Genomic DNA, 14,478 nt, shown 5'->3' with positions numbered 1-14,478 from the left:
GCGGGTTTCGAACAACACGAGGGTGAGTAATTAATGAAAGAATTTTCATTTTTGGGTGAACTAACCCTTTCAGAACCTCACCAGAATGCGGGTACTTTTCACCTACTGTGTATTCGGACATACTAGGCCTGCTCTTTTGGCTTACTGTTTTTCATATGCTATCCACCTTTTTCTTCAACGCGGAAGTAAGCCTATGGGCGAGACTTCTGGTTCATTAACCGCTATAGGTAAATAACGAGAAGAATAACATCGTGCAGTAAACTGTAAAACTGTTTGCTCTACAAACCATTGTGTTCATAATTACGGTAAGATAATACATTAAAATAATATGGTAAGACACACCAATTTTCAATATCAAGCAGCAAAACGAACTGTTTTGTACAGTTAAAAATAGCTGGATGCGGATGAGACAGGAAGCTAGACCCATAGAATTTACAAATGGCCGCGCCCATTTTTACGGAAAGAAAAAAGTGGATATAGTAGAGAAGTGTTCGATTTCGTATACAACAATGGCGCTTATAGTCAGGTTAGATGCCATATTGAATTTAACATGGATTAAAAAAAAAACAAGGCTGTGATTGATAGACTTATAGACTTAATTATTCTTTACAGTGGTACGCACTGTATTAATGTCCTAGATCACATACTTTTCACAACTCACAACTTTCAAAACTGATTTATGGAGTTTTTGTCTACTGAAAGCTTTTTATTTTCCAGAAAGTTTCAGCTGAACAATCGGTATGTTGTTAAAAATGCAATCTATTAAACACACTGCACTTCTATCCCTCAAAGCTTGCTTTCATTACTGTCGAAAATTGAATATGGTGCTACCCTGACTAAGGTCTAAGTCATATTTTCTAGACTTAACTGAGTTCACAATAAGTGTCCCGTCTACTCACCAAACAGGTTTGAGAGGGCCTCCACTCCCCCATTGTAGACCGTGAAGTTACTAGACGGCTCCACGTACTCCCACAGCGACTGGACGTAGTTTACCGTCTGGTTGTAGCCGCAGGTAGCTAGTGCCCACCACGCTGACCAGATAAGCAGCGTACGTGAGGAGAAACACTGCAGGAAATCCCTCCACAACCGGAGCAGAACATCACCGCAGCCACCTGGGATATCATGAGGCCAACAAAATTGCACTCCATTTAGATGTTCTAGGAATTAGAATAACTTCCTGTACAAGAGTGTTTAATATTTTATTTACAGAGCTATAAAATATTACATAGCTATTTACAGATTTTGTTTTAAACTTGACCTCATAGTTTTTAATCAAAATGTCTCTATATTTCAGTAAAATGATTGACTTGAGTCATTTAGCCCGCTTAAACCCTGCTGCTTTCTCACAATCGACTGCAAGCTCACATTCAGATCTGCCTCCATCCAATCAACAACCAGAAAATATCTGTCACTACTTCCATTTCATTGTGACTTTAAACATGGAAGAAAATGTGCATTTTCGCTATTGATTCACTTTGGGATTTCCTGTGGGTTTAATGTTTTAAGTTCTTGGTTAGACTGTAAAAGCAGAATACCATACCATATTGATATAAAAAAGCAAAGAGAAAGAAAATATATTCCATTTTTGATATCAACGTTATAAGATGCATTAGGGTTTCCCAAACTGGGCTTAATGTAAGAACTGCAGTAGGTTTTTGAGTTGATAGAAAGCTAATAATTCATTAAATCATACAAATGTACAATAAAAATCATTTAAACACTTGAACACTAAAAATATAAATATTTATTTTGTTTACCTGCATGTCAATGTGACCAGTAAGTGACATTGAACTGTAAAGATGCAAATGTGTTGTTAAATTATTGAAATATTAGCTTTCTCAGAGACATTTTTAAGTTAATGTTAAAGGTGTTTGGCTGACAATCCTTTTGTTTCATTCATGGTCTAATTGCTTGAGAGGTGCTTTCCCCACCAAATTCAGAAGCATGGATAGCAATTTTTTTGATATGGCCTTTATATATCGTGAATATATTCAAAGAAGAATTAGGGAGAATCAATAAATGATTAATGATTTACTGCCATTGTGTGAATAATATGTAATCATGTAACTCTTAAAAAAGTAATTGTAATCTGATTATGAGCATTATATGATGTAATATACTCTAATTACGAGTACTTGATTTTTGGAATCTGATTACGTAATCCAGATTACATGCAATCAGTTACTCTGATCAGTAACTATATCACAACAACTGATTAATGCAAAAAACTGCATGTAGCCGATATTTACTGAGCATATTTACTAAAGAAAAAGGAAAAATAGATAAATAAAAATATTAACATCTGAATAATAATATACAATAAATAAAATAATTATAGTAATTTTAGATTAAATATAGCATGTCACACTGCTGTAAATTTTAATATATTACTTCTAATTTACTAAAGAATGAGAAAAATATATACATATTGTATAAACAATAATATTGAAATAATAATATTATAAAATAACTAATATGCTATATACAATATATAAAATTTAAATTAATTATAATAAATTTAAATTAATTCTAGCATGTCACATTGATGATACTATTTAAAGTGTCATGTCAACTTGCCAAATATAAGTAGATGTTTAAATATTATCTGTCTTCTGCATATTTTATAACAGTATAATATTTTTTATTGCACAAATCTAACTCATAATATTACAACAACTGACAGCCATAAAAGGTTATGCTTTCTCTGTAATAAATCTGTATTTTTTTTGTTTTGTTAGTTTTGTTACTGTTTTTGTGCACAAGTCAGTGGGTTCAAACCACCAATGGACCCCATTTACTTTTATTGTATGGACAAGAAAAAAAAACACTGAGACATCTTTTTAAAAAATATCTTTGTATTAAAATTCTACAGGTTTGGAACAACATTAGTGTGAGTAAATGATGACAGAATTGTAATTTTTGGTGCACTGTCCCTTTAAGAGCTGCTCAGATCAAATGACATTGATTTCTGAGTCATGATGAGTTAGATTCTGAAATCCAAAAACATTAGGTTAATAATTAAACTTTTTAAAAGGTTACTATACTTGCTCAGTGGTTAGGTTCTTGTCTGGTCCAGTTAGGAATGGGATGAGAAATGGTTCTAAAGGCTTCACTGTGCTGAAGAACCCATAGATGCATAACAGAGAAGTTCCCTCATCCAACGATTGAGAGTCTCCATCTTCATAGATTCTGTGTGTATGTACTTAGGTTGGATGATACAGTAAATTTATCAGACTGAACACTACAATAATATAATCTGTACGTTATTGTCAAAAGAGCACTATCTTTGTATGCACTATTTACCTTTGCAGGTGTGTGAGATCTGTTTTCATGGAAGTACTGTTCCTGTCTTGAGATAATCACCACTTACTCTGAGGGCGAGAGTCTCTCTCTCTCTCTCTGTGTGTGTGTGTGTGTGTGTGTGTGTGTGTGTGTGTGTGTGTGTGTGTGTCTGGATATGCTGTAAATGAGCAATCAGTGAGCAAAATTCTGCTTAGATTATTCTGATTACTCCTCCATTCTGACCAATACTGTCTGTCATTCACCAGATAATCAAACCTTAATTATTTATTTAATACTATTTATTTCTTTAATTAATATGTGTTTAAGATTCACTGCTTTGACAAACTTTTATTTCACTCATGTCTACATTATTTATTAGTATAACTTTGGCCATTTTTCTTCTGATTTTCTTCTGATTTTGGAGTGGGGGAGAACACTTATTTTATTTTATTATTTTATTTTTTCGTATTTTGTTACTCAGCCTGCTGCCACAGTGACCCGGGCCCGGATAAGCGGTGGAAAATGGATGCATGGATGGTTATTTTATTTATTTATTTGCACTAATTCTTTTGGACTTTTATTTTGAATTCTTACACGCTGCTGATTCCGTCGAACTTTTATTTTGAATTCATACGTATTTCTGATGCTTCCTGTTTCCAACTGGTTTCTCGTGACAAGTCCTACGACACTCGGTTTGGGGATAAAAGACCAGCAGGTTAGAAAAAATACACACGCTAGATTTTAATTGCTTTAATTAGTATCAAACAATATTATAATTGAACTAAAAGAAGTGTAGTATGTTGATGATGTTACAACAAAACGCAAATAAGTCTTGTATTAACTAATAAATAGCTTTTATGGACATTTACCATGATAATGCTACCATATTCCTTACGTGCATTAGAATCTCGTGTACACTGAAAATAGTATAGTTAGTATAATTGTATACATTAAAATACGATGGTATTACTATGTTTGTATTAGGGCTGCACGATTAATCGCATGCGATATTTAACGCGTGATTACAGAACCGGCTTTCTGACAAGATGCGCGTTAAATATCGCATGCGATTAATCGTGCAGCCCTAGTTTGTATGTACATGTGACACGATCATTATAGCATGGTAAAGTACTTTTTGTAAGATTTGTTAAGTAATCAACTGATTTAAATGTATTTTCCAGGTGTGCAATCATGGCAAGCAGCAAATTCCAGATCGTGGTGAAGGGAGAAGCATCTGAAACTGACTCGGATGATGAAGTGTATATCACCTCTGCTCCTCCTGTCCATGCATCATCATCATCATCATCATCGGGGATGAAGGTGGCAGGAGAGGCGTCCGAAACCGACAGCGAGGATGAGGAAGAGAGAGCTCGCAGACTAGCCTCTGAAAGCCATCCACAGATGCTCCGCAAAGATCACAAGTCCTCTCATCCTGATCAGACACACCTGCTGCTGCGTCTGGACAGGAGGACAGATCGTCGCCTGTGTCCAGACCTGACTCGTGTAGGTTTAACACGTTACTCCAGCAGAAACTGCAGGAGAGCAATGCGCGGTTGTGCGCGGATGTCAATCAAAGCCTGAAACGGGTGTATCAGAGCGCTGCAAGGGATGTAAGACAGGCCACCGCTCACCTCAACGACTCTCAGACAGGCATCATCAACGCATCCCACAGCATTAGACTCATACTAGAGGACCTGAAGTCAGTGTCTGAGAAGATCGACATCATTACCAGCTGTCATCTGCTGCCGGACATCACCATGCCAAACCCGCTGTCTGAACAATGCTAATCAAATGCTTAAGAGCCCGATGAGACGGCTGCATGTATATAACATGACAAATGTTGTGAAACATTATTGCTAAATATGGGCCTGTTGAAGGTCCAACATTAGCCACAGCCTGGATGCATTTTTATGAATTTCTTGTGTGCTACATATCAATAGTATTTGACCAACATGGTCATCATTATCAGTTATTATCAATTAATAGCATGAAAATATGTTTGGAGTTATTTGTTGAATGAGGTAATAGACAATCAATTATGCAAGTTAAAAAAAATTGTAAACTTGTCCAATTTGTAAACCAAATTTCTTAATTTGTTTTCTCTTTAACATATTTGTTTAAATTTAATTCAATGTATAAAAGAAAATGTACATTTTAGGGGATGAAACTAGTCACCATTTCTTTTCATTTTCTTTCATTTTTTTCCCAGTTCATTTACATAGTCCTGTGGTTAATAAATGTAATAAATACTATTTTAATAATATTATTATTATTGAAATAATAAAATAGATAATACAGGTCCTAAAACTGAATATAGCAATACATTATGTACCTGTATTATCTATTTTATATATATATATATATATATATATATATATATATATATATTGGTTGAAATAGATATCAATATATTAAGGAAAGTGTCTTTTTTTAGGGAATGTTACTAGTTACCACATCTTGCAATTTTTCTTTTAATTTATCTTTTGCAGTTCACTTACATAGTCCTGTTGTATGATTTTAATATTAGTTTTAGTATTATTATTGAAATTATATATATATATAGGTCACTGCTGTTACTGCTTGTCAATTTGCCAAATATGAATTTCGGTTGTATCCACCTTCTGCATACATGCATTTTGTCAAAAAACATAAAAACAAAACCATAATTCATGAACTGAGTTTGTTTAGAAACTTTATTGAAACATACAGGTCTGTGATGGGCATTTTGGAAATGTATAAATTTATAATGAGTGGAGAACATGAAAGCTTCATAGCACCACCTTGATCAGATTAAACACAAGTAGGAAATGCAACATATGCCTATTAATCAAAGAACATTTGCCATTGAATCTGCTGCGTACACTTTGAAACACTTGCAACTAAGTTTGAAAGGCACTTTGAAGACAGATTTATCTACTCCACTGATACATATGGAACAATCTCTGGTGTACATTTGACTAAATTAAATCATAACCTGTGCTTCTAAACATGAATAAGGCACTGTCCATGAGGCTGGACCAGGCAATACTTTGTCTCGTTCTATAAAGCTTATCTTTTCACCATACATTTAATTTCAGACACAATCTATTTTTAAAGGACACTGATGCGGCACCTTGATTAGAGTTGTGCAAATATGAAGCAATGATTCTTAAAGCGATATAAATAAACCTTTGAGAACTGGTATGATGGACAGTAATGATCACATCAATAGTATTAAAAGTAGTTGGTTTCCAGATGCTCCCTACAGGCAATCATGCATATATCACTCATGCTTATCAACTCTCTCATGTTCCTGTTCATGGGTTTCTTTCACAGAAGTGCACCAATTAAAAAAAAATAAAAATACACAACAAATGTGCAAATACTTTGTCCTACACAGGCAGACATTCAGCTACATGTTAAAGCTCACATGCGCTCACACGCGCACACACTCGCACAGAAATAAAGTCAGGAGATGCAATTAGTAGGGCTATTGCAGGTGGCAGCAACATGTATATTAAAAATGAATGTTGCTATCTAAAGCATAACACTGAGGATCAAAGGAAATAGTAAAGGACTGATAGTACAGTAATAATGCTACAAAAGCTTTAGTTTCCAGGTAAACAACTAAACCAAACCAAGTTGATCTGAAAAGCATAGAAACATATTGCAAAAAATCTAAACAATACATTCAATGTGAAATGAAAGAAAAAAGGCACAGGGATTAAAAAAGAAAGAAAGAAAAGACTTTTTTCCTCTCCATACAGGAGTCTCACATTCTGTTATTGTCATTTATGACGATAATACAAAAGGAAAACAGTATTCTGTTTAAAAGTAGTACGAGAAAATAGTACGAGAAAAAAAAAGACAACTTCCTGTTTCAAAATGTGAACTCAGTCCTCCAGTATTTCAGCTTACAGTATAAGTGAGATTTCAGTGAGAAAATATTGCACGTTACAGTGATTTGTCAAGTCATGATGTCATAAATGACATCGTCTGATTGATCAGGTCAAGTCCAAGGATTTGATTCTGTTTTAATGTTGGGATTTGTCTGACCATTAAGGATTATATTTTAATCCAGTAAAAGTCATGACTGCCCACCCACAATTCTTGATGACTATTTATTTGAACATGCCATTAGATCCCATTTTGATGTTTGGGATTATACCCAGAATGCTTTGTATTCAGTGTCCTTCATTTAGTTACCAATCTGAACAGTCTAAGAAAATGTGTACACAATTTTGGACACAATTGTAAGAATTCAAAACTATATGCAAAAGTAATTGCTAATGACATGTACCATGATGGAAAAAACAACAACTTTTGGTTAAATTTAGGTGTAATGATGTCCATATATTGAGGGTGAGGTTTGATTAGTAGGGTCACCTAAAAGATGAAGTCTAATCGGTCCGGTCATATAATTGGTGGAGTCTGGTTGGTCAGGTCATATAATGAGTGATGGCTCTCAAAGCATAGAGCAGCTCGGCCTGCATTCGAGCCTCCATTAGAAGCAAATTCACATGAACCTGGATCAAGGAAAGCGAGAATATCAGTATATTGTTTGGGTTTTCAATGGCTCTTTACCGAATAAAAAATACAATTAATAATAAATTATAAATCTTAAATAAATGTTAAAATTTGCCATGATAATATGACTCACCTTCTCAGAGTGTCTGAACTGGTGCCAGTAGCTCTCGTACATGCGGCGAGTGGTTCTCTCCGGATAACACGTCACTGTTTTAATGTAAACCTTCAGACTGCGCTCCAACAACTGATTCACCTCACCGTAGTCATAGTCGTCGTATCTGCAGACACAGTAAGAATGTTCATCTTACAATATTAGGCAGGGCTGGACTTCAGTACTCCTGGTTGTCCTGTGCTAGTACACTAGAGGGCGCTATGGGCGTACATACTGTACACTGTATTACAGTCGCTCGCATACTTTTATTTTTCTGCGGTGTACAGCATGGAACACCCAGATGACATTTAACAAAATGTGTAGTATACAACAGTGCACAAAATTGTTGTTATTGTTAACTAAAAGTATTAAAAAATTGTTTCCGTTCATTGAAACACGGAAAATAAAATTCTACAATATAAATAAAATTAAATATAAAAATATCAAATGAAATGTTAAATGAAAAACATAGAATTAGAAATTGATCAGAGTAAGTTTAATCTGAAGAATTAAAATTATTCAAACTAAAACTGAAATAAAATAAACTAAAACTAAATAGAAATATAAACCCCAAAATTACTTACACTAAAATTAAAATGATGAAAATACAAGATAACTGATGTATGTAAATGATAGAATATAAACTCTATCCCAGTGAAATAACACTGTCTCCCAGAATGCAATGTGCTTGATTTGACCTTTCATTTCCTGTGTGACGACTGATCTAGAAGTATTATCCACAATGATTTTTAACACAGTTTTTTTTTAAATATTATAGACAATATATTCCATTCCAAACAATTTTTTGTTTTTATTTGGTTCCTGATGTGAGACTGCTAATTCTTTTTCATTAGCAGATTTAAACAGTTTGTGTTCACAGACGTACCGTATTCCGTACATACAGTGAACGTAGTTGAAGAGAGCCCTGCGCAGCATGCTGGTGTCCACCCCCTCGTGACTGGCCATGTTGTAATAGGTAAGATCACATGCCGTTCTGAATTTATCATCCAAAAGGTGACCAATGTCAGAGTACAACCTGTTCACCAGAGAGAAACCATGATCCTCCCATGAGTAGTCCTACAGAGTGAACAAGACAGAATGATCAATCATTCACTCTCACTGGGGTATAAAAACAATAATGCTGTATATGTGGAAATTTGAGGGTGTTTGTCATACTTGTGCTTTAAAAGTGGGTGGGTTGTCTTCTCCGTGTCGCGCAAAGTCTTGGTACCCAAACGACGGGTCGTCTACAAACCGAGCCACGGGAGAAGGAGGCACCACTTCCTCATCAAACCCTGCATATGAAAACCACAATATTTTAATACAAGTACTTCAGACTAAAGACAGCTAGATCCTTTCTTGTTTTCAAGGAATGGTTCAAATACGGCACGTCGACTGGTCATGCTTAGTTTGATGTCCTTTATGACAAAAGGCAAATACAGTCATACAGGTTTAGAACAGCATGTGGCTGAGTACACAATGGTAGAATTTTCATTTTGGTAATTTATCCCTTTAATTCACGATTTACCACAAGACCAAAAGCGAAGGAAATTAGGGGGGGGGAACGGACAAAATGGAGGAAATAGAGAGAAGAAAAAACAAAAAGAAAGGGAAACAGTCTAGTACTGTTTTAGTGTAAGTATATGTAGAAGTTTCAGCTTTTATTAGCATGTAATATTTTCATTATGAAAGAAAAGATGTACTATGAACTAGGCCTGGCGATAAAACGGTATCGATATTTATCGACGGTACACCCTCTTCGATAACGATAGAAAAATTGTTCGATATAGCGCATGATATAGGAGTGACGCAGACCGCACACACAAACACGAACACATGCTGAATTGAGTGCTGTGCCTGGCTGTGATGAGGCGATTGTGAATAAAAAAAATTAATATTAGTCGAAAACACGTCACGAATTTGTGGAGGTTTATTCCTTTTCACTGCATCTCATATGTTTTTAAATGCAATCTGCGTGATGGGCGATTCGGCTCTTTGTATTAAGCAATGCATAAATACATTATGCTGTTTTGTTCATAATTGTTTATGCAATTTACGAAATTATGTTTGATTTATACGAGTTAATTTAGACGTAATGCACGTTTTTTTGTAGACAGTTATTTCCTTTGCGTTGGCAATTTAATGCGCTGCATTATTTTGCTCATTGCGCCCTCCTGTGGCCTCGGGAGACAAGCCAAAAGTTTCCTTCAGACCTATTTAATCTGCATATAAAACATTAGAAATTAGATATTTGTTTAATTTTTATTTTGTGTTTGACTGTTAAAACAAAAAAATATTTGTTGTTTGTCTCAATAAATTGGGTTAATTTAAAAATACAGTGGTTAAATTTAAACGTTTTTTTCTATTGCTCTTTTTTTTTTTAAAGGTTATAAAAAATGTCAATAATTATCGATACCGAACGATATGAAACATTATATCGTTGATAAATTTTTTAGCTATATCGCCCAGCCCTACTATGAACTGAAAAAGAGCTGTCGGGTAGGAAGTATCTGTGTTGTAATACCTGCAGACACCACTAGAAGACTCTCTTTCTTTTCTTTCTCAAAACGAGTGAACATCTCCTCCTCTGACGCATCATCGTCTTCTCTCTCCTCCAACAATCGCTTCATTCTCTCCATCAGAGCTTCCAGCTCACTCTGAAATACACAAAAATAGAGTTCAAAAATTATATGCTACTTGTATATAACAAAATTTGTCCAAACAAATCTTGAATCACGCATACATAATAATTGTACATAAAATAATTATAAAATAATGATATAATACATTATTTATACAATATATATGTATATATTCCACATAATTTTTTGAATTAACTAAATGAAGCCTGTATAAGAATTTCTTTTTTTTTTTTTGCATTGTAAAAATATTTTCATGGAAATGAAGCATACATTATGTTTTTTTTTACTTTAATACATTAAAATACTGTTTTACAGTAACAAGAATCTGTATGCAGAATATAATTACCTTTTTAACTTGGTAAAATACAATCTGAACATGTTTTCCTGATATAAAAATACAAAAACAACACAAGGACACGTAATGTTTTCCTACCCCAGTGTCAGGGTTACACAAGGGGTTCCCGTTGGCTTGGTTGCTGTTTGTTAGGTGGCAGGTGCATAAACCCGCCATGGCTGGAGGGCAAATGTCATCCGTGACCCCATTGACCTCTGTGACCTCAGGGTCTGAGTTGACACCGCTACCAAACACAAAACTAGCCAAGGCATGGAAATGAGCCAACAGTACGACAGCATGAACCAGCTCTGCCAGAGACCAGCTGTGTTCTCCTGTCTTCACCAGAGCCTGAGAAACAGAGAGTGTAAGATTATTGACATTTGATGTAATTATGATTTCAACAAATATAATGAACAATACAACATTGATCAAGACTCTGTATATCAAGATACTGTATGTGTTCACCTACATAGGGTCATGTAACGCCAGAAGACTACCATACTATGCTACTATTTCTACTATAAATGTGTAGTATGCACTTTTTCCAACATGCATTTCCGAAAACATAGTAGACTACATGGAATGTTGTATCCCACAATGCAAGTGCATTGACTTGATTTCCAAGGTGAGGAATGCACAGGACGTAACATCTTATTTGACTCAGTGTTTGATTTGACTAAGAATTAAGATGTTTTAACACAAAACTGGATTGAAAATGCTAAACTTTTATTTACAAGATATTCATTGCAGCCTCTGAATTAAACAAGCATGTAGTGACAACAAATGTTATGGACTATAGTTTGAAATGTTTTTTGTTGCATAATGCTTGCATAATGCTAAAACAATTCAGTGTATACTAGGGCTGCACGATACTGGAAAAAACTGACATTGCTGTATTATTTTTTCTGCAATTTATATAAAAATACAGAAATGTTTTCCAGATGACTTGAATAGCTATATGTGGAAAGAGTTAATCATTCTAGAATGAGTGGGGTGATCTTGCAGTGGAGTGCAAAATTAAAATAATAATTTTTAAAAAAGCTGAAAAATTATTTTTAGACCTAAGTGATTGGGAAAAACTTCTTTTTTTGGGGGGGGTGTTCACACATGGGTTTACCGTTTACAATAACCAACTCAAGTAAAAAAAAAATTGTTAAAAAAATCCAAAATTTGTGCTGTTTTTGACCAATTCTATAAATTGATTACAAATAATAATTGTGGTTTTATTGCAATATTGTAATTGTTGTAAAGTAAAAATAAAAAATCAAGTATTTAATAAAAAATCATTTTATTTTATAGTACAACTGTAAATTGACAATACTAATATTTACGTCTCGATTCATTTTTCTTAAACGTTAAACCATTAAGCTTTTATTTTGACAGGTTGCTAGCAATAGATGTATGCACTGCTGATTTTAGAGTGAAGCTCAGACTATGTTCTTCTGTATGCGGGCAGCTCGTGATCCGGTGTTTTCAGTGTCTCAAATTGGCTTGATTCACAGTAAATAAACCAAGCCATTCTGAAAAGCTGAAGCACTGTATCATGGGCTGCAAGCATGTGGATGAGCAGTGCCATTAAGGTAACGTTTTTATTTAAATCACAGTCTGCACAATTTTGACAATTGCACTAAGCCATAAACAATTTTATTTTCATATACCATGCAGCCCTAGTGTATATTGAACAATAAGCAAGAAAGCTAGTGTTTTACCTGTATGTGTTGCTTGGTAATGAGCCAAGGTCTGTGTGCAAGGATCTTGTTAATCTCACTGAGGTTGCGAAGTCGTTGTGGGCAGAACGCCAGACCTCTCAGCCAATCAGAACAAACACCTATCTGCTCGAACTCTTGCACATGCTGACAGACCAGCGTGGAACACTGATGCCGTGCTGCAGCCTGGAAAAGATGAAAAAAAAAATCACTCATAAAATGATTCCAGTTAAATAAGGTCTCTTTTGAAAGTGTTTTTTGTGAGTTTGTACCATTATAGCGATATAATGCCTGTAGTGGAGTGGTAGTGGGCCGTCCATCCTCAGGAGATAATAGTGGCAGCGGAGAAATGCTTGCAGATAATGCGGGTGAAGCCCCATCACCTGCGTCAGGTTGTCCATACGACCACTGAACTCTTCGTCTAAGAACATCACTGTGGAGTCACTCAGAGGCATGGCTCCTATGATCTGGGATGAGGATCAGACATCAGACTGTATGTATTTTCCTGACATAAAAGTACTCTGGTCAGCTGATAATACAAATTAAATATGTGGTCTGTCAGATTTTGTCATGTGAGACGGCACTAACATGTAATGCAGTGAATCAGAGCCAAGAACTCTTGAACTCTAGTTCAGGTTCATCTTAATTCAGCAAAGTGAGGGCAGATGCTATAATTCAATTTACAATCTAAATACACTTTCTTAGATCTCCTGGAACGCTTAACTCGGATTCAATGAAAATAATCTCTGAACCAATTGAACTCAAAACAAAAATGAAATGAACACCAGCTGACCCAAGAAAGAACAATTACAGTATCTGAGTTGGGTGCACTTGCATTGAATGAATGTGTGATAAAAGAAAAGAAAGAATTTTCCATTACAAAAAAAGTGTGGAACTTTGACATATATTATGGTATTGAAAGAATTCTATAGTAATACACCATGGTATTTACATGGCACTGCTAGACACTGAAGACTGGAGTATGCTGAAAATTCAGCTTTGTATGACAAGATTAAATTACACTTTAAAATATATTCAAATAGAAACCATTTTTTAATAGTAATAATATTTCATAGTATTATTGTTTTACTGTTTTTTGATCAAATAAATTCAGCCTTGGCGAGCATAAGAGACTTCTTTCAAATATATTAAAAAATACCGACTTTTGAACGGTAGTACATTTCAAAGAATATCATAGTAATACCATGGTAAATGTAGAAATTAAGTATTACCTCATTTTCTGGAATAAATGAGCTTGGTCCTGTTGATATGCTTCTTGACATCTTCATTCCTTTTTCCTGAGGAAAACATAATGATGATGAATATGAAGAACATATCCTGACAAAACGATCAAATAAAAAATGTGTTTACTGAAGTGTGTGTTTTTTTATGTTAAAATACTTTCTTCAGTCTCAGGTTAATAGCAGAGACAAATACAAGTAAGCCATCTGTAGCTTAATTCCGCACAGCAACAGTGGCTCAACCAATGGTTTGAGTTTGGGGGCGGAGCTACTTGTTTATTCAACTAATGGCAGGCAGGTGAAACCTGTTTGAAAGCAGTCATTCTTTCAGAGACACTAATGCCTCAGAAATTGTTTAACAAACATCAAGAGAAGGAAATTCAGGAGATATTCCAACAAAAGTATCATAGTGTGTTTAATGTATATATTTTAAAGAGCACAACATTGATTTTCAGGTCGATTTTGCGTCTCCCTGGTTTATTTTGAAAAGTCCCTCCCAGTCTTTGTTGTTCCTGTTACAGCGAAAGGTAAGAGTTCCATGAAAACTGTGTTTGTGTTTTATGTGTGTGGTGTTTGTGTATGTGTGTGTGTGTGTGTGTGTGTGTGTGTGTGTGTG

The 14,478-nt window shown here is 34.8% G+C and overlaps 2 protein-coding genes, 1 long non-coding RNA gene and 1 pseudogene across 3 annotated transcripts in view; 2 read left to right on the top strand and 2 right to left on the bottom strand.

Moving 5' to 3' along the window:
- Window positions 1-3,178, bottom strand: part of LOC107683425 (thiamine transporter 2-like) — an 8,320-nt gene extending 5,142 nt beyond the window's left edge. Inside the window, 4 exon segments of the mRNA XM_016479478.1 lie at window positions 900-1,112; window positions 1,208-1,211; window positions 3,045-3,151; window positions 3,154-3,178. Coding sequence (XP_016334964.1) covers window positions 900-1,112; window positions 1,208-1,211; window positions 3,045-3,151; window positions 3,154-3,178 — 349 coding nt within the window.
- Window positions 3,179-3,931: 753 nt separating this feature from the next.
- On the top strand, window positions 3,932-5,298 carry LOC107683380 (biogenesis of lysosome-related organelles complex 1 subunit 3-like; annotated as a pseudogene).
- Window positions 5,299-6,983: 1,685 nt separating this feature from the next.
- sesn3 (sestrin 3) overlaps window positions 6,984-14,478 on the bottom strand; it is a 17,285-nt gene continuing 9,790 nt past the window's right edge. Inside the window, exons 2-10 of the mRNA XM_016479433.1 lie at window positions 13,854-13,919; window positions 12,894-13,088; window positions 12,625-12,807; window positions 11,015-11,263; window positions 10,464-10,596; window positions 9,116-9,234; window positions 8,826-9,016; window positions 7,922-8,066; window positions 6,984-7,787 (exon numbers count right to left, since the gene is read on the bottom strand). Coding sequence (XP_016334919.1) covers window positions 7,701-7,787; window positions 7,922-8,066; window positions 8,826-9,016; window positions 9,116-9,234; window positions 10,464-10,596; window positions 11,015-11,263; window positions 12,625-12,807; window positions 12,894-13,088; window positions 13,854-13,919 — 1,368 coding nt within the window. The 3' untranslated portion in view covers window positions 6,984-7,700. The remainder of the gene's footprint in view (window positions 7,788-7,921; window positions 8,067-8,825; window positions 9,017-9,115; window positions 9,235-10,463; window positions 10,597-11,014; window positions 11,264-12,624; window positions 12,808-12,893; window positions 13,089-13,853; window positions 13,920-14,478) is intronic.
- LOC107683382 (uncharacterized) overlaps window positions 14,204-14,478 on the top strand; it is a 10,086-nt gene continuing 9,811 nt past the window's right edge. The window contains exon 1 of the long non-coding RNA XR_001633716.1: window positions 14,204-14,389. This is a non-coding gene — a long non-coding RNA (uncharacterized LOC107683382). The remainder of the gene's footprint in view (window positions 14,390-14,478) is intronic.

This window comes from Sinocyclocheilus anshuiensis, unplaced genomic scaffold (genome assembly GCF_001515605.1).
Source record: "Sinocyclocheilus anshuiensis isolate Anshui unplaced genomic scaffold, SAMN03320099.WGS_v1.1 scaffold1170, whole genome shotgun sequence".
NCBI classification, from domain to species: domain Eukaryota; kingdom Metazoa; phylum Chordata; class Actinopteri; order Cypriniformes; family Cyprinidae; genus Sinocyclocheilus; species Sinocyclocheilus anshuiensis.
The sequence above is the reverse complement of the archived record's forward strand: the minus strand, read 5'-3'. Positions and strand labels throughout refer to the sequence as shown.